Source organism: Oncorhynchus keta, chromosome 21 (assembly GCF_023373465.1).
Source record: "Oncorhynchus keta strain PuntledgeMale-10-30-2019 chromosome 21, Oket_V2, whole genome shotgun sequence".
Taxonomy (NCBI): Eukaryota; Metazoa; Chordata; class Actinopteri; order Salmoniformes; family Salmonidae; genus Oncorhynchus; species Oncorhynchus keta.
Window position 1 is genome coordinate 40223242 of NC_068441.1, and position 25993 is coordinate 40249234.

The 25993-nt window shown below is 41.9% G+C and overlaps 1 protein-coding gene across 4 annotated transcripts in view; it reads right to left on the reverse strand.

Moving 5' to 3' along the window:
- LOC118399705 (plexin-A1-like) overlaps positions 1-25993 on the reverse strand; it is a 365392-nt gene that overhangs the window by 118599 nt on the left and 220800 nt on the right. For all 4 annotated transcript variants that reach the window (XM_052473927.1, XM_052473928.1, XM_052473929.1 and 1 more), the window contains exon 10: positions 12019-12219. In XM_052473927.1, coding sequence (XP_052329887.1) covers positions 12019-12219 — 201 coding nt within the window. The remainder of the gene's footprint in view (positions 1-12018; positions 12220-25993) is intronic.

Consider the following 25993-nt stretch of genomic DNA (forward strand, 5'->3'; position numbering starts at 1 on the left):
AACACAGAACAGTAGTAGACTAGATAGAGTAGACTAGAAGAAACAGAACAGTAGTAGACTAGAAACAGAAACAGAACAGTAGTAGACTAGAAACAGAACAGTAGTAGACTAAACAGAACAGTAGTAGACTAGATACAGAAACAGAACAGTAGTAGACTAGATACAGAAACAGAACAGTAGTAGACTAGATACAGAAACAGAACAGTAGTAGACTAGATACAGAAACAGAACAGTAGTAGACTAGATACAGAACAGAAACAGAACAGTAGTAGACTAGAAACAGAAACAGAACAGTAGTAGACTAGAAACAGAACAGTAGTAGACTAAACAGAACAGTAGTAGACTAGAAACAGAAACAGAACAGTAGTAGACTACAGAACAGTAGATAGATACAGAAACAGAACTAGAAACAGAACAGTAGTAGACTAGATACAGAAACAGAACAGTAGTAGACTAGATACAGAAACAGAACAGTAGTAGACTAGATACAGAAACAGAACAGTAGTAGACTAGAAACAGAAACAGAACAGTAGTAGACTAGATACAGAAACAGTAGTAGTAGACTAGAAACAGAACAGTAGTAGACTAGATACAGAAACAGAACAGTAGTAGACTAGATACAGAAACAGAACAGTAGTAGACTAGATACAGAAACAGAACAGTAGTAGTAGTAGACTAGACTAATACAGAAACAGAACAGTAGTAGACTAGATACAGAAACAGAACAGTAGTAGACTAGATACAGAAACAGAACAGTAGTAGACTAGATACAGAAACAGAACAGTAGTAGACTAGATACAGAAACAGAACAGTAGTAGACTAGATACAGAAACAGAACAGTAGTAGACTAGATACAGAAACAGAACAGTAGTAGACTAGATACAGAAACAGAACAGTAGTAGACTAGATACAGAAACAGAACAGTAGTAGACTAGTATAGACAGAAACAGAACAGTAGTAGACTAGACACAGAACATACAGAACAGTAGTAGACTAGATACAGAAACAGAACAGTAGTAGACTAGATACAGAAACAGAACAGTAGTAGACTAGATACAGAAACAGAACAGTAGTAGACTAGACAGAAACAGAACAGTAGTAGACTAGATACAGAACAGTAGTAGACTAGATACAGAAACAGAACAGTAGTAGACTAGATACAGAAACAGAACAGTAGTAGACTAGATACAGAAACAGAACAGTAGACTAGATACAGAAACAGAGTAGACTAGATACAGAACAGTAGTAGACTAGATACAGAAACAGTAGTAGACTAGATACAGAACAGTAGTAGACTAGATACAGAAACAGAACAGTAGTAGACTAGATACAGACGAGATACAGAAACAGAACAGTAGTAGACTAGATACAGAAACAGAACAGTAGTAGACTAGAAACAGAACAGTAGTAGACTAGATACAGAAACAGAACAGTAGTAGACTGGATACAGAAACAGAACAGTAGTAGACTAGATACAGAAGAGTGGTAGACTATATACAGATACAGAACAGTAGTAGACTAGATACAGAACAGTAGTAGACTAGATACAGATACAGAACAGTAGTAGACTAGATACAGAAAAAGAACAGTAGTAGACTAGTAGTAGACTAGAACAGAACAGTAGTAGAAACAGAACAGAACAGTAGTAGACTAGATACAGAACAGTAGTAGACTAGATACAGATACAGAACAGTAGTAGACTAGATACAGAAAAAGAACAGTAGTAGACTAGATACAGAAACAGAACAGTAGTAGACTAGATACAGAAACAGAACAGTAGTAGACTAGATACAGAAACAGAACAGTAGTAGACTAGATACAGAAACAGAACAGTAGTAGACTAGATACAGAAACAGAACAGTAGTAGACTAGATACAGAAACAGAACAGTAGTAGACTAGATACAGAAACAGAACAGTAGTAGACTAGATACAGAAACAGAACAGTAGTAGACTAGATACAGAAACAGAACAGTAGTAGACTAGATACAGAACAGTAGTAGACTAGATACAGATACAGAACAGTAGTAGACTAGATACAGAAACAGAACAGTAGTAGACTAGATACAGAACAGAACAGTAGTAACAGATACAGAACAGTAGTAGACTAGATACAGAAACAGAACAGTAGTAGACTAGACAGAACAGAAACAGAACAGTAGACTAGATACAGAAACAGAACAGTAGTAGACTAGACACAGAAACAGAACAGTAGTAGACTAGATACAGAAACAGAACAGTAGTAGACTAGATACAGAACAGTAGTAGACTAGATACAGATACAGAACAGTAGTAGACTAGATACAGATACAGAACAGTAGTAGACTAGACACAGAAACAGTAATAGACTAGATACAGAAACAGAACAGTAGTAGACTAGACACAGAAACAGAACAGTAGTAGACTAGACACAGAAACAGAACAGTAGTAGACTAGATACAGAACAGTAGTAGACTAGATACAGATACAGAACAGTAGTAGACTAGATACAGAACAGTAGTAGACTAGATACAGAACAGTAGTAGACTAGATACAGAACAGTAGTAGACTAGATACAGATACAGAACAGTAGTAGACTAGATACAGAACAGTAGTAGACTAGATACAGAACAGAACAGTAGTAGACTAGATACAGATACAGAACAGTAGTAGACTAGATACAGAAACAGAACAGTAGTAGACTAGATACAGAACAGTAGTAGACTAGATACAGAAACAGAACAGTAGTAGACTAGATACAGAACAGTAGTAGACTAGATACAGAAACAGAACAGTAGTAGACTAGATACAGAACAGTAGTAGACTAGATACAGAAACAGAACAGTAGTAGACTAGATACAGAAACAGAACAGTAGTAGACTAGATACAGATACAGAACAGTAGTAGACTAGATACAGAAACAGAACAGTAGTAGACGAGATACAGAAACAGAACAGTAGTAGACTAGATACAGAAACAGAACAGTAGTAGACTAGATACAGAACAGTAGTAGACTAGATACAGAAACAGAACAGTAGTAGACGAGATACAGAAACAGAACAGTAGTAGACTAGATACAGAAACAGAACAGTAGTAGACGAGATACAGAAACAGAACAGTAGTAGACTAGATACAGAAACAGAACAGTAGTAGACTAGATACAGAAACAGAACAGTAGTAGACTAGATACAGAACAGTAGTAGACTAAATACAGAAACAGAACAGTAGTAGACTAGATACAGAACGGTAGTAGACTAAATACAGAAACAGAACAGTAGTAGACTAAATACAGAACAGTAGTAGACTAGAAACGGAACAGTAGTAGACTAGATACAGAATCAGAACAGTAGTAGACTAGATACAGAACAGTAGTAGACTAGATACAGAAACAGAACAGTAGTAGACTAGAAACAGAACAGTAGTAGACTAGATACAGAACAGTGGTAGACTAGATACAGAACAGTAGTAGACTAGATACAGAACAGTGGTAGACTAGATACAGAACAGTAGTAGACTAAATACAGAACAGTAGTAGACTAGATACAGAACAGTAGTAGACTAGATACAGAAACAGAACAGTAGTAGACTAGATACAGAATCAGAACAGTAGTAGACTAGATACAGAACAGTAGTAGACTAGATACAGAAATAGAACAGTAGTAGACTAGAAACAGAACAGTAGTAGACTAGATACAGAACAGTGGTAGACTAGATACAGAACAGTAGTAGACTAGATACAGAAACAGAACAGTAGTAGACTAGATACAGAACAGTAGTAGACTAGATACAGAAACAGAACAGTGGTAGACTAACAGTAGTAGGCATCTGAGTGAAAACAGACACGCAGCACAGAGAGACAGATAAAAAATATTGCTGTTTAGCGGAGATCTGTGTAAAGTGATGCAGAAGGGCAACAAAAACATCTAAAGTGCAACTTGCAACAATGGTTTTGGAAAACTGCTCAAAGAACTAATGACTTCTTATGAACTTTTCCTTTAATATTTTGGTACACTGGACCCTGGTCGTCAAAAAGCAATACATTGAGACCTCCTTATATCCTCTGTCTAGTTAATGGGTCAGTGTGGTGCACTGTGTGGTGCATATGGAAGCCTTCAGCTCTCAACCTCTCCTCATTATTCTCCTCATCCTTCTCTCAGTTCCATCTAGAGAAGAAAGTGGTACGAGTCTCAGCCGTGTCCTCCTCCTGTCTTCCAAACTCTCTCTCTCTCTCCACCTCTAACTATCACATTTGCTGTGTCCCTCTCTCTATGCAATCTTTTTGGATATTTGCTTTTTGCTGATCTCTCCTTCCTCTACTCACCCTTCTCTCCATCCCCTACTCCCCCTACCCACCCTTCTTTCCCTCCCTCTACTCCCCCTACCCACCCTTCTCTCCTACCCACCCTTCTTTCCCTCCCCTACTCCCTCTACCCACCCTTCTCTCCCTCTACTCCCTCCACCCACCTTCTCTCCAATGGGGGCTGCAGGTAGCCTTGTGGTTATAGCTTTGGGCCAGAAACCGAAAGGTTACTGGATCGAATCCCAGAGCCGACAAGTTACAAATATGTCACTCTGCCCCTGTACAAAGCAGTTAACCCACTGTTCCACGGTAGGCTGTCAATGTAAATAAGAATTTGTTCTTGGTTAAATAAATACAAATAATCTCCCTCATCCACCCACCCTCGTTTCACTCCCCTACTCCCTCTATCACCCTTGCCTCTCTCTACTCCCTCAAACCTCCCTTGTCTCCCTCTACCCACCCTGTTCTCCCTCCCCAACTCCCTCTACCCACCCTTCTCTCGCTCTACCCACCCTTCTTACCATATATTTACTCCATCTCTTTCCTTATCATTCTTCTCTCCATGTCCTCCCCTCCATCTATTGCCGACTCCTCTGTTAGTCTAATTTTCTTGCCCTGCTTCCCCCTTTTCCGGGGTGTGCGCACACACACACACACACACACACACACACACACACACACACACACACACACACACACACACACACACACACACACACACACACACACACACACACACACACACACACACACACACACACACACACACGATGGAAGGAAGATCCACCACCAAACCATATTAGTTTGTTCCCCCCCTCCCTCCCCCTGTTTGTTTTTCCTGACTTTCCATCCCTTTTTTCTCTCCTCTCCTTCTCTCCCTCTCTGGGGAATATTGACTGTATTTGTACACAAGCAAAAGGGCTGGAACACTGGACTGTCGTTCTGGAACACTGAACTGTGTCAATGTGTGGGATGGTTAAGCCACTAAAGTCCTCAAAGTATTGTGAAATATAAAGTAATGGATTAACCTTCCATGGACAATATATCTGTTTCACCAAGGAGCAAGGGAATATTAAGTCAGAACAATGACCAGCAAACCTAACATATTTTGTTAATATATATATAAAATGATTATTTTTTAAGTATTTCACCTTTATTTAACCAGGTAAGCTAGTTGTAAGTTTTCATTTACAACTGCGACCTGGCCAAGATAAAGCAAAGCAGTGCGATACAAACAACAACACAGAGTTACACATGGAATAAACAAGCGTACAGTCAATAACACAATAGAAAAAAAAGTATACAGTGTGTGCAAATGGCATGAGGAGGTAAGGCAATAAATAGGCCATAGTAGCGAAGTAATTTCAGTTTAGCAAATTAACACTGGAGTGAAAGACATAGAAGCACCAAAGGACAGATACATAACCCCATAACCAGATACCAACAGCCAATACTGTATGAGGCAAATATAGATGTCATCCTATCACATGTCATTATTTATCTTCAGTGTGCATTGACCGCTTCCTGTGACTATGCAAAAGGGTCGGTGTACAAGGGACCAGTTTTCATCACTCGGACCACAAATAGGAGCCATGCTGATAATATGACTCCTTCAGACCGAAAAGAGGAGAAGTGTCTTCTTTACTTTACTGAGGCACACATCCTTGAGTTCCTGGTCATTCCTTGCACACCGTTCACTTCTTATTCCCTCCAAAAAACAATCCTTCTGTCCAGACTCATAGGTAAAACTCATATTAGGTTAACTCTATGGGCTAAACTCCAATTAGGTTAACTCTATGGGCTAAACTCCAATTAGGTTAACTCTATGGGCTAAATTCCTATTCGGTTAACTCTATGGGCTAAATTCCTATTCGGTTAACTCTATGGGCTAAACTCCTATTCAGTTAACTCTATGGACTAAACTCCTATTCGGTTAACTCTATGGGCTAAACTCCTATTAGGTTAAATCTATGGGCTAAACTCCTATTCGGTTAACTCTATTGGCTAAACACATATTAGGTTAATTCTATGGGCTAAACTCCTATTCGGTTAACTCTATGGGCTAAACTCATATTCAGTTAACTCTATTGGCTAAACACATATTAGGTTAACTCTATGGGCTAAACTCCTATTAGGTTAACTTCTTCGATATACGGGGCGCTCTTAATTTTTGGATGAAAAACGTTCCCGTTTTAAACAAGATATTTTGTCACGAAAATATGCTCGACTATGCATATAATTGACAGCTTTGGAAAGAAAACACTCTGACGTTTCCAAAACTGCAAAGATATTGTCTGTGAGTGCCACAGAACTGATACAAATACAATCAGGATGTGCCGCATTTTTTGAAACCACCTCATGGCAATGACTCCTTATATGGCTGTGGAGGAGCTAGGAGTCAGCTTACCTTTTCCACGTTTTCCCCAAGGTGTCTGCAGAATTGTGACGTATTTGTAGGCATATCATTGGAAGATTGACCCTAAGAGACTACATTTACCAGGTGGTCGCTTGGTGTCCTCCGTTGCAATTATTGCATAATCTTCAGCTGCAAGTACTTTTCCGTTTGCTACTAAGGAGAAACCCAACTGCCAAGTTGCGTTATGGTAATGTGCTTGAGGCTATGATTACGCTCCCGGATACGGGATTGCTCGTCGCTAGAGGTTAACTCTATGGGCTAAACTCCTATTAGGTTAAGTCTATGGGCTAAAATCATAGGTTAACAATATTGGCTAAACTCCTAGGTTAAGTCTATGGGCAACTGGATCCTGGACTTCCTGACAGGCACCCCAGGTGGTAAGGGCAGGTAACAACACATCAGCCACTCTGATCCTCAACACGGTGGCCCCTCAGGGGTGCGTTCTCAGTCCCCTCCTGTACTACCTGTTCACTCATGACTGCACAACCAGGCATGACTCCAACACCATCATTAAGATTGCTGATGACACAACAGTGGTAGGCCTGACCACTGACAAAAATGAGACAGCCTATAGAGAGGAGGTAAGAGACCTGATCGTGTGGTTCCAGGATAACAACTTCTCCCTCAACGTGACCAAGAAAAAGGAGATAATTGTGGACTACATGAAAAAAAGGACCGAGCATGTCCCCATTCTCATCGACTGGGCTGTAGTGGAGCAGGTTGAGAGCTTCAAGTTCCTTGGCGTCCACATCACCAACAAACTAACATGGTCCAAGCACACCAAGACAGTCGTGAAGAGGGCACAACAAAACCTATTCACCCTCAGGAGACTGAAAAGATTTGGCATGGGTCCTCAGATCCTCACAAGGTTTTACAGCTGCACCATCAAGAGGATCCTGACGGGTTGCATCACTGCCTGGTTTGGCAACTGCATGGCCTCCAACCGCAAGGCACTACAGAGGGTAGTGTGTACGGCCCAGTACGCCCCCCCCCCCCTACACTGCTCCTACTCTCTGCTATTATCTATGCATAGTCACTTTAATAACTCTACCTACATGTACATATTGACACCGGTACCCCCTGTAAATGGCCCCGCTATTGTTATTTACTGCTGCTCTTGAATTATTTGTTATTCTTATCTGTAATTTTTTTTGGGGGGGGATATTTTCTAAAGACTGAATTGTTAGTTAAGGGCTTGTAAGTATTTCACTGTAAGTTCTAAACCTGTTGTATTCGGCACGTGACAAATAAAATTATATTTGAAGTCTATGGGCTAAACTCATAGGTTAAGTCTATAGGCTAAGCTCATAGGTTAACTATGGGCTAAACTCAACATAACATCTGCACATTTACGCTACTGATCAGCTGGAAATCGCAAAATCCTCTCATTCCACACACACTATCATGCCAACACCAGTTAGCAGTCAAAACAAGACCATTTTCTAACAGCTAACTGCTGATTAGCCTACTAGCACATCTTCTCTTCAGCCCTCACATGGAGAAATACTGCTTTAGCCTTTCCTGAGTCAGCCGCTGCTGATTAGCGCTGGCTGCTACAGTAAACAATCAGTCAATGAAGAGTCCTCCTTGGAGAGACAGCACTGTCACTGCCTAACTAGACTCCCTTCAGAAACACTGTGGATTGCTGCTGTGCGTGGGCGCTAATGAGTAGCTGTTGATTGAAACAGCCTAGCATTTGAGTGCTAATGCTATGCTAGGAGGAGCTACACTACCTGTCAAATACACAAGCATTGCTAAATGCTAATCATATGGACAACTTGGCAAAGCTTGCGGTCCTGTTGGACATGTGTACACGTGTTTAGCATACTGTGTCTCTATCGTGTAGCTGTAGCGTGTATTGACATGCATTTGTAGTCATTTGAAACTAATAAGTTAGATTCTTTGAAGGCGTTCCGGGTCTTTGTCGTGCTTTTTATCTGCAACATGAAATCAAATCAAATTTTATTGGTCAAATAGTTAGCAGATAATGCGAGTGAGGCGAAATGCTTGTGCTTCTAGTTCCGACATTGCAGTAATAACCAACAAGTAATCTAACAAAATCACAATGACTACCTTATACATACAAATGTAAAGGGATGAATAAGACTATGTACATATAAATATATGGATGAGCGATGGACGTGCGGCATAGGCTAGATTCAGTAGATGGTATAGAATACAGTATATACATATGAGATGAGTAATGTAGGATACGTAGACATTAAAGTGGCATTATTTAAAGTGATTAGTGAAGGCAGGTAGGGGCAGGTAGCCTAGTGGTTAGAGCGTTGGGCCAGTAACCGAAAGGTTGCTAGGTTGAATCCCGAGCTGACAAGGTGAAAATCTGTGATTCTGCCCCTGAACAAGGCAGTTAACCCACTGTTCCTGGGCCATCATTGTAAATAAGAATATGTGCTTAACTTTTTAGTGACAGGGGGCAGTATTCGGAAATTCGGATGAATGACGTGCCCAAAGTAAACTGCCTGATACTCAGGCCCAGAAGCTAGGATATGCATGTACTTGGTAGAATTGGCTAGAAAACACCCTGACGTTTCTGAAGCTGTTAAGATAATGTCTGTGAGTATAACAGAACTGATATGGCAGGCAAAAACTCAAGGAAAATCCATCCAGGAAGTGGGATTTGTTTGATGCGAGTGGTTTTCCATTGAAAGCCTATTTACTATGTAATTGGTTAGGGCCCAGATTGCAGTTCCTATGGCTTCCACTAGATGTCAACAGTCTTTAGGCACGGTTTCAGGTTTGTTTTCTGAAAAACGACGAAGAAAAATTACTTTTTGGTTAGGGGACTGGGGAAGCATGCATTACTGGTTTGCGTTATTTTTCCTTTCTATTGTCTGGTTGAAATATTATCGATTATTTCTATAATTGACACCGAGGATTAGTTATAAACATCGTTTGACATGTTTCAATGAACTTTACCGGTACTATTAGGATGTACTCGTCTGCATGTTTTGACCGCCTTTGAGCCAGTGGAATACTGAACAAAACGCACCAACAAAACTGAGTTTTTGGGATATAAATAGGGACTTTATCAAACAAAACTACCATTTATTGTGTAACTGGGACCCTTTTGATTGCAATCAGATGAAGATCTTCAAAGGTAAGTGATTCATTTTATTGCGATTTCTGACTTTCGTGACTCATCTGCTTGGTTGATAAATGTTTTCTTTTTTTTGAGCGCGAGGCGCTGTCCTCAGAAAATTGCATTTTATGCTTTAGCCGTAAAGCCTTTTTGAAATCTGACAAAGCGTCTGGATTAACAAGAAGTTAATCTTTTAACCTATGTATAACACTTGTTTTTTCATGAATGTTTATTATTACTATTTCTGTCATTTGAATTTGGATCTCTGCAATTTCAAAGGATGTTGTCGAGGTGGGTCGCTAGCGGCACACCTGCGCCAAAGAGGTTTAACTGACTTGTCTAATTAAATAAATAAAAAACTTTATTAAATCCATTTATTACATTTATAAAATTCAACATACCAATTAGGATCTGGCTAAAAATACTTGAATCAGTTATACAACCCATTGGCCTTTATGGTTGTGAGATCTGGGGTCTGCTCATCACCAGGTCTGGGGTCTGCTCAGCATTCACAAAATTGTACAATCACCAAATTGTGACTCTGCATGCAGAATTCTGAAAAAACATCATCTGTGTACAATGTAAAATACCAAATAACACATGCAGAGCAGAATTAGGCCAATACCCGCTAATTATCAAAATCCAGAAAAGAGATGTTAAATTCTACAACTATCTAAAAGGAAGCGAATCCCAAACATTCCATAACAAAGCCATCACCTACAGAGAAATTAAGCTGGAGAAGAGCCCCCCAAGCAAGATGGTCATGGGGCTCTGTTCAAAAAAACAAACAGACCCCACAGAGATAGAAACACAATTAGACCCAACCAAACCATGAGAAAACAAAAAGATAATTACTTGACACATTAGAAATAATTTACAAAAAAACTAAGCAAGCTAGAATGCTATTTGACCCTAAATAGAGAGTACACAGTGCCAGAAAATATGGCCACTGTGACTGACCCAAAGTTAAGGAAATCTTCGACTATGTACAGACTGAGCATAGCCTTTTGGACCTGGCTCTCAAGAGAAGACAGGGTATGTGCACACTGCCCACAAAATGAAGTGGAAACTGAGCTGCATGTCCTAACCTCCTGCCAAATGTATGATCATGTTAGAGACACATATTTCCCTCAGATTACACAGACCCAGAAATAATTTGGGGGAAAAAAACAAATTTTCACCCATATCTATTGGGTGAAATACCACAGTGTGCCATCACAGCAACACGATTTGTGACCTGTTGCCACAAGAAAAAGTGCAACCAATGAAGAACATCCAGCATTGTAAAAGAAACCCATATTTATACTTATTTATTTCCCCTTTTGTACTTTATTTGCACATAATATGAAACTTGAAATGTCTTTATTCTTTTAAAACTTTTGTGAGTGTTTACTGTTTTTTTATTTTGTATAATTTATTGCACTTATGTTTATTATCTATTTCACTTGTTTTGGCAATGTAAACATGTGTTTCCCATGACAATAAAGACTCTTAAATTGACACAGACAGACAGACAGACAGACAGACAGACAGACAGACAGACAGACAGACAGACAGACAGACAGACAGACAGATGACAGGCTTCCGCTCCACATTTTCAGCCTCAGTGAATAGCAGCACCACTTAGCACACACGCGCACGCGCACACACACACACACACACACACACACACACACACACACACACACACACACACACACACACACACACACACACACACACACACACACACACACACACACACACACACACACACACTTCCTCATTTGCAACTCTAATCCTCTAACTGACAGATGGTCCCATGCATGTGCACACCAAACAACCCAAATATCCTTCCAACACACCCTTCAGCAGGCAGGCCCTCTACTTGTGCTCACGCTTATTCTCCGCATGCCTACAAACTAAACTCCGGCCAAACTTCCTAGACATGACCACTGGTCAAAAGACTAATCAGGTGTGTTACTGCTGGGAAAATAAAAAACACTGACCAAATTCCTTCTCGCCATGAGCACTGGTAATGAAACCAATCAGCAAGCATTTGATTTATTACATCAGGTGTGTTAGTGATGGACTGGAACAAAAACCTGCACCAGTCATAAGTGTATCAGAGTGTTAACTCCCCAAGGTCTTCTGGAACTCGATCTAATTGGCTAGTCTTTGCTTTATTGAATGTGTTGTGTTAGTGCTGGGCGTAACAAAATCATGAGAGAGCGTCAACTCACCGAGGTCTTCTGACACTGGATGCTGGTACTGTTGAAGCGCAGTGCGGTAACGCTATGCTCCTCTCCCTGCACGTGGAACACACACTCGTAGTTCTTCTGGCCAGACTGGGGCTGGGGCAGGTTGCAGGCGGCCAGGGTGATTGGCTTGGTCACACCCACAGGGATGTAAATCTGGGTAGAGGGAAGGATCTGGGGACACTCCTGAAGGGGGGATAGATAGGTATGGAGAGAATAATCAGACAAATGAAGAGATTAAGAGAACAATATGTTTTTTCATATATTGTTATGTAGTTTTAATGCTTTTATGTGATCCGCTGTCTTGATGGAGGGTGAGATGAAGGACCGGATGGATGAAGGGAGGGAGAGAGACAATGTCAAGTAGTCTTTGTGACAGTATAACATCAGCTTATGACTTGACATGATACTCAAAAGACTTGCTTAAAAAAGAAGGGAAAGCCTACAAAGCTCTGTGATAACATCATAATTGTTCATCCCCAAAGACAGAACAAAGAGATTGAACTGCAGTTTAACTTTTTGGGGATAGGGGGCAGCATTTGGAATTTTGGATGAAAAGCATGCCCAAAGTAAACTGCCTGCTATTCAGGCCCAGAAACCATATAATTGGTAGATTTGGATAGAAAACACTCTAAAGTTTCCAAAACGGTTAAAATAATGTCTGTGAGTATAACAGAACTGAAATGGCAGGCGGAAAACGGAGGAAAATCCATCCAGGAAGTGCTATTATTATAACATCGTTTGACATGTTTCTACGAACTTTACGGACACAATTTCGAATTTTCGTCTGCCTCTTGTGACTGCATTTGAGCCATTGGATTACTGAACAAAACTATTGCTATTTCTGACTTTCGTGACTAATGTCCTTGGCTGGTTACTGTTAGTAATGTTTTGTGTGCTGAGCGATGTCCTCAGATAATCACATGGTTTTGAAATCTGACATGACGGCTGGATTAACAACAAGTTAAGCTTTATTTTGATGTATTGCAATTGTGATTTCATGAAAGATAAATATTCATAGTCATTTCATTTGAATTTGGCGGTCTGCAATTCCACCGGATAAGAAGTTTTAACCATGTGTGGACTATTGTCTGGTAATGAACTAGTGTGACAATGTTTGAAAATGTCCATTCTGCAACATCCACCCGATATGAGACGATGGCTTATATCATCTAAAAACACTATATTGTCTTCTATTACTGCTTTGGAAAGCCTTGGAGGTCCAGAGTGTGTGTGTGTGTGTGTGTGTGTGTGTGTGTGTGTGTGTGTGTGTGTGTGTGTGTGTGTGTGTGTGTGTGTGTGTGTGTGTGTGTGTGTGTGTGTGTGTGTGTGTGTGTGTGTGTGTACAAATTAAGTCATTACAGTGTTTATACAACACTTTGGCAGAAGTGCATATATCTTCAACATCAACTCAATAGAACTTGGGAACGGTTGCACAACGTGATTGTTAGTGGGTGGAACAGCCCCTGCTCTTTAGACCAATGCCATAGAACCAGTTCACTCAGTCATGTAAATGAAACAAAGTAAGATGATGTGTAAACACTGTCAACAACTGCAGATAAACATTTTACAAACATATGAAGAAGTAAAAAAGAAGTAAAACAAAAGTTGCAACTTTAAATGAGTTGCAGCATCAGTGATACTAGTCCCATACAACTTGACATAGTATCACCACTCCCTCCCTCACTCCCTTACAAAATCTGAGAACTACACCCTAAACCAGTGCTTCTTAAACCTCTCCTCTGGGACATCCAGACATTACACAAGTGTGTTGTAGCCCTGGACTAGCTCATCTGACTCAAGGTGTCAAGGGCTTCTGACATAAAAAGGGCTTTATAAATACATTTCATTGATAATTAGTTGACAAGTTGAATCATGTGAGCTAGTAGTTAATAAATGGAATGACTGGCAGTCCCTTGAGGAGAGGTTTGAGAAAGGCTGCCCTAAACATATCAGAAACGTACCAACACAACTTACACATACCAGTACAGCATATCTGCCTGAGGTGCTAGTATGCAGTAAGCAGTTATGTTGTGATTAGTGCAACAGTGTTCCCCCGGGTCCAACAGATAATGGTGTGTTTGTTAATTTGCTTATTAGCCTCCTCAAACATCTGAACCCGCTCCAACACTAAGCTCATAATGACTAGGGAATTACTACGGACAGAACACCAGCCTGCTGACAACACACTGACAATAATGAACTAGCACGGAGGGAGAGGGAGAGAGGGAGGGAGAGCGGGAGGGCAGGAGGGAGAGGGAGGGAGCTAGAGAGGGAGGGAGGGTGATGGTGGAGGTAGGATGAAGAGGCAGAGGGAGTGTGAAGAAAAAGACAGAGGGGAAGAAATAAAAATATTGACGAAGAGATGTAGGTAAAAGTGAGAGGAAATGGATGGGCGCCAAGGAGGAACAGGCAGTAATAGAAGGAGAGGGTAAAGAGGGAGAGAAAGCTAAAATATCGATACACAAAAATAGATAGGGATGGCAGAGAATAGAGAGAAGGAAAGTGAGAAAGAGGAAAGTGAAAGCAAAAAGAGAGAAGGAAAAAAAGACATCCTCCCTCCGCAGAACTGCATTCTGACTTGCCTCTCCCTGTATCAAAGTCAGAGATATAGATCCGTTAACACCAACACCAACAATCGGCTCCGTTTCACGTGTATCCCAAGCCTTGACAACATCCCAATTAATTAATTGCCTGCAGCCTCGGACAAAGATGGACATTTGAGCAGGGAGCTAGATCAAGATGTATAATAATGTTTTAAGTCTTGACTTCTGAAAATTAGAAAGGAGCATTGTTGAGGAATTTGGGGCTGTGAGCATTCGAGGCAAAAACAGCGTGACAGTGTTCTCCCACTTTCTATGCACAAATTCAATAAAAATCAACACGCCCTGCATTTTTATATTTTGGCTGTGTTTTGATATTGTGCTCTATTCAGTGTATCAGTCTTCTCCATAAAATCCAGAAAAATGTAACACGCCAACAGCCAAAAACCGGGGTAGACAAAAAAAATAAGTGATTTTCTATAAAAAGGTCACATGTTTAGGTGCCTAAAACAGATCCCTGGGGAACCCCCATTGCAGATTCCAGACAATGAGACTTTCTGATCATCACATATACACACTTTCCTTCAGCCTAAATTTAGACTCATTCCACTTTCCATGACTGTCCCTGCTGGCAAATCTACACAGCTCTTGGGAAAATGATTTGGATAATAAACAAACACCCACAGCTTGCTACAAAGTAAGCTTAAACACACCGCATGATTGGATTGGGCTAAACACAGACGTGTGTGTGTGTGTGGTGTTTTTGGTGGAGTACATCCAAGTTTCCTACCCCCGTTATATGGCAGGCTTAAGGGGCCTTCCTCTAGCCCACTTGTTTGTTTTACTCAACTGCTGCCTTGGGGCTTCACCGCCTACGGCTAACCAGGCAGGAAGAAGAGAGGCATGGTGGGAGATGAAGTCCACATACAGAATATGGATTCACTTGAGTGCATATGACAAATCTGAAAAGACCCTAGTCAAACAAAGCCGGTTACCAGGAATTTCAGGGTCAAGGCAAAATACCATTTAGTTGTAGCCTTTGAATGTACATGCATTTGACTTTCTTTTGGTTTAAAACTACAAATGCTTCATTAATAAGACATTCTAAACATTGCAATTCTTGCATCACAAGACAAATGTCTCGTCTCACTCATAGACTGCCTTTTGCATTTTCATTCAATAGTTTAAGGCATGAAACCATGACAGACAGACTACAGAAAGCTGTTATTTAAGGTCAAAGGTATTCAGAGATACCATATATTCTCCTCTCCCATAAATTTGTATTCCCTCTGATACTTCAGTTGATAGTTCCAATGTCTCGCCATGTCGGTGACGGAGGAAAAACAAGTGTCAGGTGGATAAGATAATCTGCACCTCACATATGAGAGCAAAACCCCTTTCAACACTAGCCAAGTGCATTTCATGAGACGACGATTAGAGATCGTGTGTATATGTGAGTGAGCGTGAGTGTGTCTTTTATATAAATAAATAAAAGACAGTTCTGAGGCAAGAATCTGACAGGATATGAATAAATAAAGCTCAAAAAACATTGTGCATATGTAATGAAGCGACTGTCTGGACGTGGTAGGTTTTTAAGACCAATCCGATCCATAATTAATTAGCTCTCTGATGTGGTGGAATACAGCTAAGAAGGATGGGGGATTGAAATAGCATGTTGAATAATAAAATAAGAGTCAAAAAGCTTTGGGAACAGACTGACACCTACGTCATCAAAGTGGGGAGACTTGGGGACAATGTTAGGGGACACGGGGGAGTGTGTGTTAAGGGTTTGATACGGGTGAGTGTGTGTTAAGGCTTTGACAAGGGGAAGCGTGCGTTACATCTTTGACAGAGGCAAAAGGAGGGTGACCCGGGGATGTTAGAATGTCACTGACTGCCCTGTCTACATCTCCTATGAGTGAGGGCGACATCTTGGCCCCTAAAAAATATGTCCCATGACATCATACTGCATCTTATGTCAGCCATTGAGAATAATTATATTATAATATAATATATTATGTCACCATTAGGCTATTGAGTCTGCCAATAAGAATGCGATGATTGACAGAGTCAAAAGCCTTGGCCAGGTCGATGAAGATGGCTGCACAGTATTGTCTTTTATCGATGAGGTGCACCCAAGACCAGCTCGGAAACCAGATTTCATAGTGGAGAAGGTACGGTGGGATTCAAATTGGACGGTGATCTGTTTGTTAACTTGGCTTTCGAAGATTTTAGAAAGGCAGGGCAGGATGGATATGGGTCTGTAACAGTTTGGGTCTAGAATGTCTCCCCCTTTGAAGAGGGGGATGACCGCTTTAGCTTTCCAATCTTTGGGGATCTCAGACGATATACGAACGAGAGGTTGAATAGGCTAGTAATAGGGGCTGCAACAATTTCGACTGATCATTTTGCAAAAAGAGGGTCCAGATTGTCTAGCACATCTGATTTGTAGGGATACAGATTTTGCAGCTCTTTCTGAACATCAGCGGTCTAAATTTGGGTGAAGGAGAAGCGGGGGGGCTTGGGAAAGTTGCTGCAAGGGGGTGATGAGATGTTGGCCGGAGTAGGGGTAGCCAGGTAGAAATCATGGCCAGCCATAGAAAAACGCTTATTAAAATGATGGATTATCATAGTTTTATCAGTGCTGACAATGTTTCCTACCCTCAGTGCATTCGGCAGCTGAGAGGAGGTTCTCTTATTTTCCATAGACTTTACAGTGTTGTCAACTTTTTGGAATTAGTGATACAGGATGCACATTTCTGTTTGAAAAAGCTAGCTTTAGCTTTCCTAAATGACTGAGTGTAATGGTTCCTGCGTATCGCAGGGGCTATTCGATGCTAATTCAGAACACCACAGGATGTTTTTGTGATGGTCAAGAACAGTTAAGTCTGGGATGAACCAAGGGCTATATCTGTTTTTAGTTCTACATTTTTTCAACGGGGCATGGTTATTTCCGATGGAGAGGAAAACACATTTAAAGAACAACCAGGCATCCTCTACTGACGAGATGAGGTCAAGATCCTTCCAGGATACCCAGGCCAGGTCGATTAGAAAGGCCTGCTCGCTGAAGTGTTTTAGGGTGTGTTTGACAGTGATGAGGGGTGGTCATTTGACTGCGGACCCATTACGCATGCAGGCAATGAGGCAATGATCGCTGAGATCCTGGTTGAAGACAGCAGAGGTGTATTTAGAGGGCAAGTTAGGGTTTAGGGTTGTACCTGGTATGTCCCTTGATAATTTGCGTGAGATTGAGGGCATCTATCTTATATTGTAGGATGGCCGGGGTATTAAACATGTCCCAGTTTAGGTCACCAAACAGTACAAACTCTGAAGATAGATGGGGGGCAATCAATTCACATATAGTGTCCAGGACACAGCTGAGGGCTGAAGGGGGTCTATAACAGGTGGCAACCGTGAGAGACTTGTTTCCGTAAAGGTGGATTTTTAAAAGTAAAAGCTCAAATTGTTTGGGCACAGACTTTGAAAGTGACAGAGCTCTACAGGCTCTCTCTGCAGTAGATTGCAACTCCGCCCCCTTTGGCAGTTCTATCTTGTCGGAAAATGTTATAGTTAGGGATGGAAATTTCAGGATTTTTGGTGGCCTTCCTAAGCCAGGATTCAGACAAGGCTAGGACACCCGGGTTGGCAGGGTGTGCTAAAGCAGTGAATAAAACAAACTTAGGGAGGAGGCTTCTAATTTTAACATGCATGAAACCAAGGCTTTAACGGTTACAGAAGTCAACAAATGAGAGCGCCTGGGGAATGGGAGTGGAGCTAGTTGCTGCAGGGCCTGGATTAACCTCTACATCACCAGAGGAACAGAGGAGGAGTAGGATAAGGGTACGGCTAAAGGCTAGAAGAACTGGTCGTCTAGAAACTGGAGCAGATTTCTGGGCATGGAAGTATAGATTCAAGGCATAATGTACAGACTCGGGTATGGTAGGATGTGAACACAGTGGAGGTAAACCTAGGCATTGAGTGACGATGAGAGAGGTATTGTCTCTAGACACACCATTTCAACCAGGTGAGGTCACTGCATGTGTGGAAGGTGGAACAAAAGGATTAGCTAAGGCATACAGAGCAGGGCTGGAGGCTCCACAGTGAAATAAGACAATAATCACTAACCCAAACACCAATGGATAGGGCATATTGACATTAGGGAGAGGCATGTGTAGCCAAGTGATCATAGGGTCCAGTGAGTAGCTCGGCGAGCTGGAGACACAGGGATTCAGACAGCTAGGGGGCCAGAACTAGCAGGCTAGTAGAATTGCATCAGGGGACGTTGCGACGGACGAGCCTGTTGGTTACGTCGGCAGACCAGGTGTGATGGATCGGCGGGGCTCCGTATCGGAAGTATCCAGGCCAATTGGCAAAATAGGTATAGTAGCCCAAGAATTGGCTGATGGACTTCTTAAGCTAGCTGGGGGATGGGCCTAGCTCGAGTGCTAACCGGTGCTTGCTTCGGGACAGAGGCGTTATCCAGGAGTTGCCACTCGGATAGCAGCGAGCTAGCTGGGATGATCCGGTGTAAAGGTTCAGATCTTGCAGTAGGAATCCAGAGAAGTGGAGATGTGGTTGAGAAAAAGCAGTCCGATATGCTCTTGGTTGATATGGCTCTGTGCAGACTGGCAGGAATTGACCGGGCTGAAGCTGTCTGATGACCGCTAGCAGTGGCTGACTGACTACTAGCTAGTAGCTAGTTAGCTGGCTAGCTGCTGTTGGGGGTTCTAAAGTGTTAAAAAAAATAGCAGATCTGTACCACATTGGGTGAGGCGGGTCGGGCCAATTTAGGTAGTACGTACATGAATGTATAGTTAAAGTTACTATGCATATATGATAAGCAGAGAATAGCAGCAGTGTAAAAAGAGGGGTTTGGGGGAGGCACACAATGCAAATAGTCTGGGTAGCGATTTGATTACCTGTTTAGGAGTCTTATGGCTTGGGGGTAAAAACTGTTGAGAAGCCTTTTTGTCCTAGACTTGGCACTCCAGTACCGCTTGCAGTGCGGTAGTAGAGAGAACAGTCTATTACTGGGGTGGCTGGTGGTTTTTGACAATTTTTAGGGCCTTCCTTTTGACACTACCTGGTGTAGAGGTCCTGGATTTTTTTATTTGTTAAACCTTTATTTAACCAGGAAGGGCTCATTGAGATTAAAAATCTCTTTTTCATGAGCGTCCTGGCCAAGATAGGCAGCACCAAGTCATTACAAAAATTACAGACAAACAACATGAAAAACTACAAGTAATCTATAAAAAACATAGAATTCACAAGAGCATAACACAATCAAAAACTGCAAATTAAAAACATTGACAGGTCAGGGAATCAGTCTCAAGATCATTCATCAGTGATTTAAAAATACCAATCGGGACAAGTTCTTGCAGTTTAACAGTATTTTGTAAGGCGTTCCAAGATGATGGTGCAGAGTACATAAAAGCCTTTTTACCAAATTCAGTTTGGAAATTTCGAACAGTTAGTCGGATAAATTCCAGCGAATGAAGAGAGAGTACCCACCACATTTCTGAACAATAAAAATGGCTTTGAAAATAAAAGTATACAAGTGACTAAGCCTACGAGTGACTAGAGAAGGCCAACCCTGGTATACAAAGTGCAGTGGTGCGTAAGGGTTTTGCAGGTTAAAATAAATCTCAAAGTGCCATGGTAAAGGGTTTTAATTGATCTCAAACACTGAGCGGAAGCATTCATATATAAAATATCCCCATCGTCTACGAAAGGCATAAATGTAGCTGATACTACTAGCCTCCTTCTGGCTTCTAAAGAAAAACAGGCCTTATTCCTAAAATAAAATCCCAATTTTAGCTTAAATATTTTTGTAAGTTGTTGAATATGACATTTAAAAAGAGAGGACGTCATCAATTAAAATGCCCTTGATATGTATATGAGGTTACAGTCTCAATCTCAATGCCCTGCCAGGAAATAATAGGTGAAATGTTCAAAGGTCTATTTCTTGCTTTAGAAAACACCATTAGAAAACACCATTAGTTTAGTTTTGTCAGTATTTTGGATAAGCTTCAATTGACACAAGGTATGTTGAACAGTATAAAAAGCATTTAGCAAGTTCTGGAAAGATTTTGTCAGATGAGGCACAACAGTAAATAACAGTATCATCAGCATAAAAATTATGGCAGGCAGCTTAGCCCCAGTGATGTACTGGGCCGTACGCACAACCTTCTGTAGTGCATTGCGGTCAGAGGCCGAGCAGTTGCCATACCAGGCAGTGATGCAGGACCCATGCCAAATCTTTTTCGTTTTCTGAGGGGGAATAGGCTTTGTCGTGCCTTCTTCACAACTGTCTTGGTGTGTTTGGACCATTCTAGTTTGTTGTTGACGACCATTCTAGTTTGTTGTTGAAGCTCTCAACCTGCTCCACTACAGCCCCGTCAATGAGAATGGGGGAGTGGTCGATCCTCCTTTTCCTGTAGTCCACAATCATCTCCTTAGTCCTGGTTACGTTGAGAGATAGGTTGTTATTCTGGCACCACCAAGCCAGGTCTCTGAATTCCTCCCTATAGGCTCGTTGTTGTCGGTGAACAACGACTAGATAGCCTACAACGACTGTAAGCACAACCCCCACCTGTGGACGTCGGGCCCTCATACCACCCTCATGGAGTCTGTTTCTGACCGTTTGCGCAGAAACATGCACATTTGTGGCCTGCTGGAGGTCATTTTGCAGGGCTCTGGCAGTGCTCCTCCTGCTCCTCCTTGCACAAAGGTGGAGGTAGCGGTCCTGCTGCTGGGTTGTTGCCCTCCTGTTGTCCTGTTGGAATGTGAACCTTCGCACTAGTCTGAGGACCTGAGCACTCTGGAGCAGGTTTTTATCAAGGATCTCTCTGTACTTTGCTCTGTTCATCTTTGCCTCGATCCTGAGTAGTCTCCCAGTCCCTGCCGCTGAAAAACATACCCACAGCATGATCCTGCAACCACCACGCTTCAACATAGGGATGGTGCCAGGTTTCCTCCAGACGTGACGCTTAGCTTTCAGCCCAAAGAGTTCAATCTTGGTTTCATCAGACCAGAGAATCTTGCTTCTCATGGTATGAGAGTCTAGGTGCCTTTTGGAAAACTCCAAGTGGGCTGTCATGAGCCTTTTTCTGATTAGTGGCTTCTGTCTGGTCACTCTACCGTAAAGGCCTGATTGGTGGATTGCTGCAGAGATTGTTGTCCTTCTGAAAGGTTCCCGCATCTCCACAGAGAAACTCCAGAGCTCAGTGACCATCGGGTTCCTCGTCACCTCCCTGACCAAGGCCCTTCTCACCCGATTGCTCAGTTTGGCTGCGCTGCCAAATCTTGGGAAAATCTTGGTGGTTCCAAACTTCTTCAATTTAAGAATAATGAAGGCCACTGTGTTATTGGGGACATTCAATGCTGCAGAAATGGTTTGGTACCCTTCCCCAGATCTGTGCCTCGACAAAATCCTTGCTCTGGGCTTTATGGACAATTCCTTCAACCTCATGGCTTGGTTTTTGCTCTGAATACTTATGTAAATATTGGGTCATTATGGAGTATTGTGTGTAGATTGCTGAGGATTTTATTTTATGTAAATCCATTTTAGAATAAGGGCTGTAACATAACAAAATATGGAAAAATTGAAAGTGTCTGAATACTTTCCAAAGGCACTATATACTATATTATGTCAGCCATTCAGAATTAGTTTATTATAAGAGGGTTCTCATCAGAGTTGTGATGGAATCATTTCAACATTGTGCACACGCAATCTTTGCGTTACATGTTAATACCAAGGTTAGGTATTGAGAATTACCATAACATACATATATTATTCAACAATGGGACAAATGTGGGGCCTTCTAAACTTTTCCAACGAATCAAAGCTTTAAGGGCAACATTCAAAGAGGGTATTTAGAGGAGCATTATCCCAGCAGGCAGCCTCATCTTTAACTCTAACTGATCCAGCATGATCTTCACAGGGCTCACATCTAATATGGGAGAGATACAAGAGCTTCCTGTCATCCAGATCGACTGCAGTGTGTGTGTGTGTGTCTCCTCTCTCTCGCTCTCCCTGTTATTTTTGTCAGATCTATTAGGTGGGACAGCGGAGGTATTGTCATTATGCTGCAAAAAGAGGCGTCTTCGACGGGGAACAGACTGATCGTGGCAGAGGAGAAGAAAAGAGGAGAAAGAGAGAAACGACTTAATAAGCGAGCAACGTGCAGGAGTAGAGAGGAATGAAGGAGTGCGGAAGGGAATTTGAACCATGAAAGGGACAGAGGGTGTCTGCCCACTCCCGCTTCCCGGAAATAGTGGAGCAGAGGGGGGGCAGAGAGTGGGGGAATGGTAGAGAAAGAGTAAGTGAGAAAGAGTAAGTGAGAGAGAATGGTGTGAGAGAGCAAGGTTGGGGGAGGAGGGAGAGATAGAGGAAAGAGAGGGTGCGACAGCGAGAGAGATCAATGGCAGAGAATTGGAGAGAAAGAGAATGGTGAGAGACAGAAGGAGAGATAGAGAAAGGGGGGAGACAGCAATCGCAAGAAAGGAGGGGAGATATACACTGAGTATACAAAACATTAGGAACACCTGCTCTTTCCATGACATAGAAAGCTATGATCCCTTATTGATGTCACTTGTTAAATCCACTTCAATCAGTGTAGATTAACAAGGCACCCCTGTTAATTGAAATGTATTCCAGGTGATTACCTCATGAAGCTGGTTGAGAGAATGCCAAGCGTGTGCAAAGCTGTCATCAAGGAAAAAAAGCAGGCTACTTCGTTTAAACCTTTTTTGGTTAGTACATGATTCCATATGTGCTATTTCATAGTGTTGATGCCTTCACTATTATTCCACAATGTAGAAAATAGTCAAAATAAAGAAAGAAAACGAGTAGATGTGTCAACTTTTGACTGGTACTGTAAATGTTTTAAGGATTTTGTAAATCAATTCCATATCGGGCGACCCCACATGGGCTCACGACCCCTAGTTTGGGAACCACTGCTCTATGATGGCTAGGAAATATATTATGCATGGCTGTGAAATGGTGGAAGTGATGGAATCAGTGTAGACAACTTACCTGCATAAAACAGAGCCAGCTAGTAAACCTCACGAGAGCGACAGCAAACAGCACTCCTCTCTCTCTGCCTACCAGTATCCTTCAGTCTATTTATCACCCTCTATCTCTGTCTCTCCATCACGTTCAGTCTTTAAATACCTCTCTCGCTCTACCATCCCCCTCTTCTTTAGCCTCCCTCTACCTATACAAATCTCCCTCTACCCAAAGTTTGTCTCTTCAGTCTCTCTCCCTCAGTCTTTCTCTCATCTGTACTCTGCCTGTACTTCTCTTCTCATCAATATCACCCTCTCTGTCTCTCCCCTCTCTCATTTCAAATCTGCCTCTCCTCCAGTCTCTCCCTCTGTGACTGTGCACCCTACCTTATTTTCTTCCATGTACCTCTCCATCTCCTCCAGTCTCGCTGACTGGAAGGATACAATATTCATCGGTGGTCTCCATTAAGGCAGGCGGGCTAGAGACTCAGAGGGTCTGTGGAAATCAACATTTAATACACCCTGAATAATTCACCCACAGCGATCTACTGTGACTAAACACACAAGGACTTGTGTGTGGGTGTGTGTGTGCAGTTTGTGCATGTGAACAAAAGAGAATAGCTCTCAATTAAGTCGAAGTGGTTAAGGAATTTATTTCAACAGTCCTCATTGGCTGTAAAAAGAGGTGGGTGTGACTTATGGAGGACTACCTGATCAACGTCAAGGATGCAGTATTCACAATGTCACTGTGGATAAAAACAAAGATGTGCCTTGGTTTGGGGTCGAAATATGTCGTGGCAAACATCTGCTGCCGTTACATTACATTTTTCCCCGACTCAAAATCATATTTTGTTTTTAACACTTGATTACAGTAAAGAAAGGAAATGTTAGTAAAGAAATGTTAGCATACTGTTTGCTGTCTAAGATTCATCCTGGACCAGGGCCCGCTTTGATGAGCCTTGCTTCCACTACCTTCTGTTTGTGCCATTGAAGCTGATGGCCAGGTACTGCAGCAACCTCCACTTTCAAGTAAAAGCATAAGTTAGCTCTTAAATGAGTCATCTACTTGGAAGCCACTCACTTTTATCGTGTTAAAAAAAATAGGAAAGGACGAAGAAAAGAAACGCATGAGCGTTCTGGCTAAAAATAGACGAGTACGGGCAACTATACAATCTGAGGAGAGTTGTTTATCATTCAGGGACCAGATACAAATCTCACTCCTCTCTTTTCTTTGTTTCACTCCTCTCTATCAGAAAGGAGCGACATACATAACATGAGTAAATGTATGAGTGTGTGGGAACGTTATTGAGGAACTGTGTGACAGTGAAGAGGCTGTGAATTACATTTGTTATATATATGCATGTACATATTGCACCATTGGTGTCAGCAGTCAGTACAGGATGTGGTTACTGATCTGCTTATTACCAATGAAACAAATTGGAATGGAAAAGAGAGGGAAGGAGAGAGAGGGTGGAAGGGAAGAGAGGAGTGTGGAGGGACAAGATGAGCAACCAGTACTTCGATGATTGTGTTTAAAGTGAAGGAAATCGGATTATGAAGTGGAAACAAGTCTCCATTCATATATTTCTGGAAGGAATGTTATTAGGAACTAATGTTATCGGCGAGTCATGTGATTGTCAACCGTGGTGCTGAGTGGAGGGTTAACAAGGAGGAACCGGTCTGTAACGGTCGAGTTACGGTCCATCTGGAAGCCCGCAGCTACTTCACCCATCGTCTCCGGTTCCTTCCTCCCTCAACCCATCCCTCCTTCCTTCTCTAAATCCTGCGAGAACATTTTAAAAATAAATTGTCACTCAATGTAATCTGCGGCTTATTGCCAGGTTCTCTATTCTTCCCTCTGTTTCTCTCCTTCCTTTCACCCATCTCCTTCCTCTATAAAGGCCAATCTGACCATTTCCCTCTATCACGTGGGGCGTATGTGTGTTCGTGTGTATGTATATATGTGTGTGTGTGTAGGGGGAGATACCAGAGAGAGGTACTGAAGTGGGTGGAGGAGAAGAGTGATGTTCTCGCTCTCTTCTTTCTGTTCTATCTTCTCTCCCTCTCGGAAAGGTTTATATTTTATTAAACATGGCCCGTGCTTGTCTCCTTCTCCCACTGAAAGGCAAAGAAATGTTGGGGAGGGAGAGAGGAATGAAGCGAGGGGGGTAGGGGGAAAAAGAATGACAGGAAAAGGGAGAAGAGGAAGGGAGAGATAGGTTGAAATTGAGATGTACACTGAGTATACAAAACATTATGCTCATTCCATGACAGACTGACCAGGTGAGTCCAGGTGGAAGCCATTATCCCTTATTGACGTGACTTGTTAAATCCACTTCAAATCAGTGTAGATGAAGGGGATTAGACAGGTAATTTATTTTTTATTTTTAAGCCATGAGACAATTGAG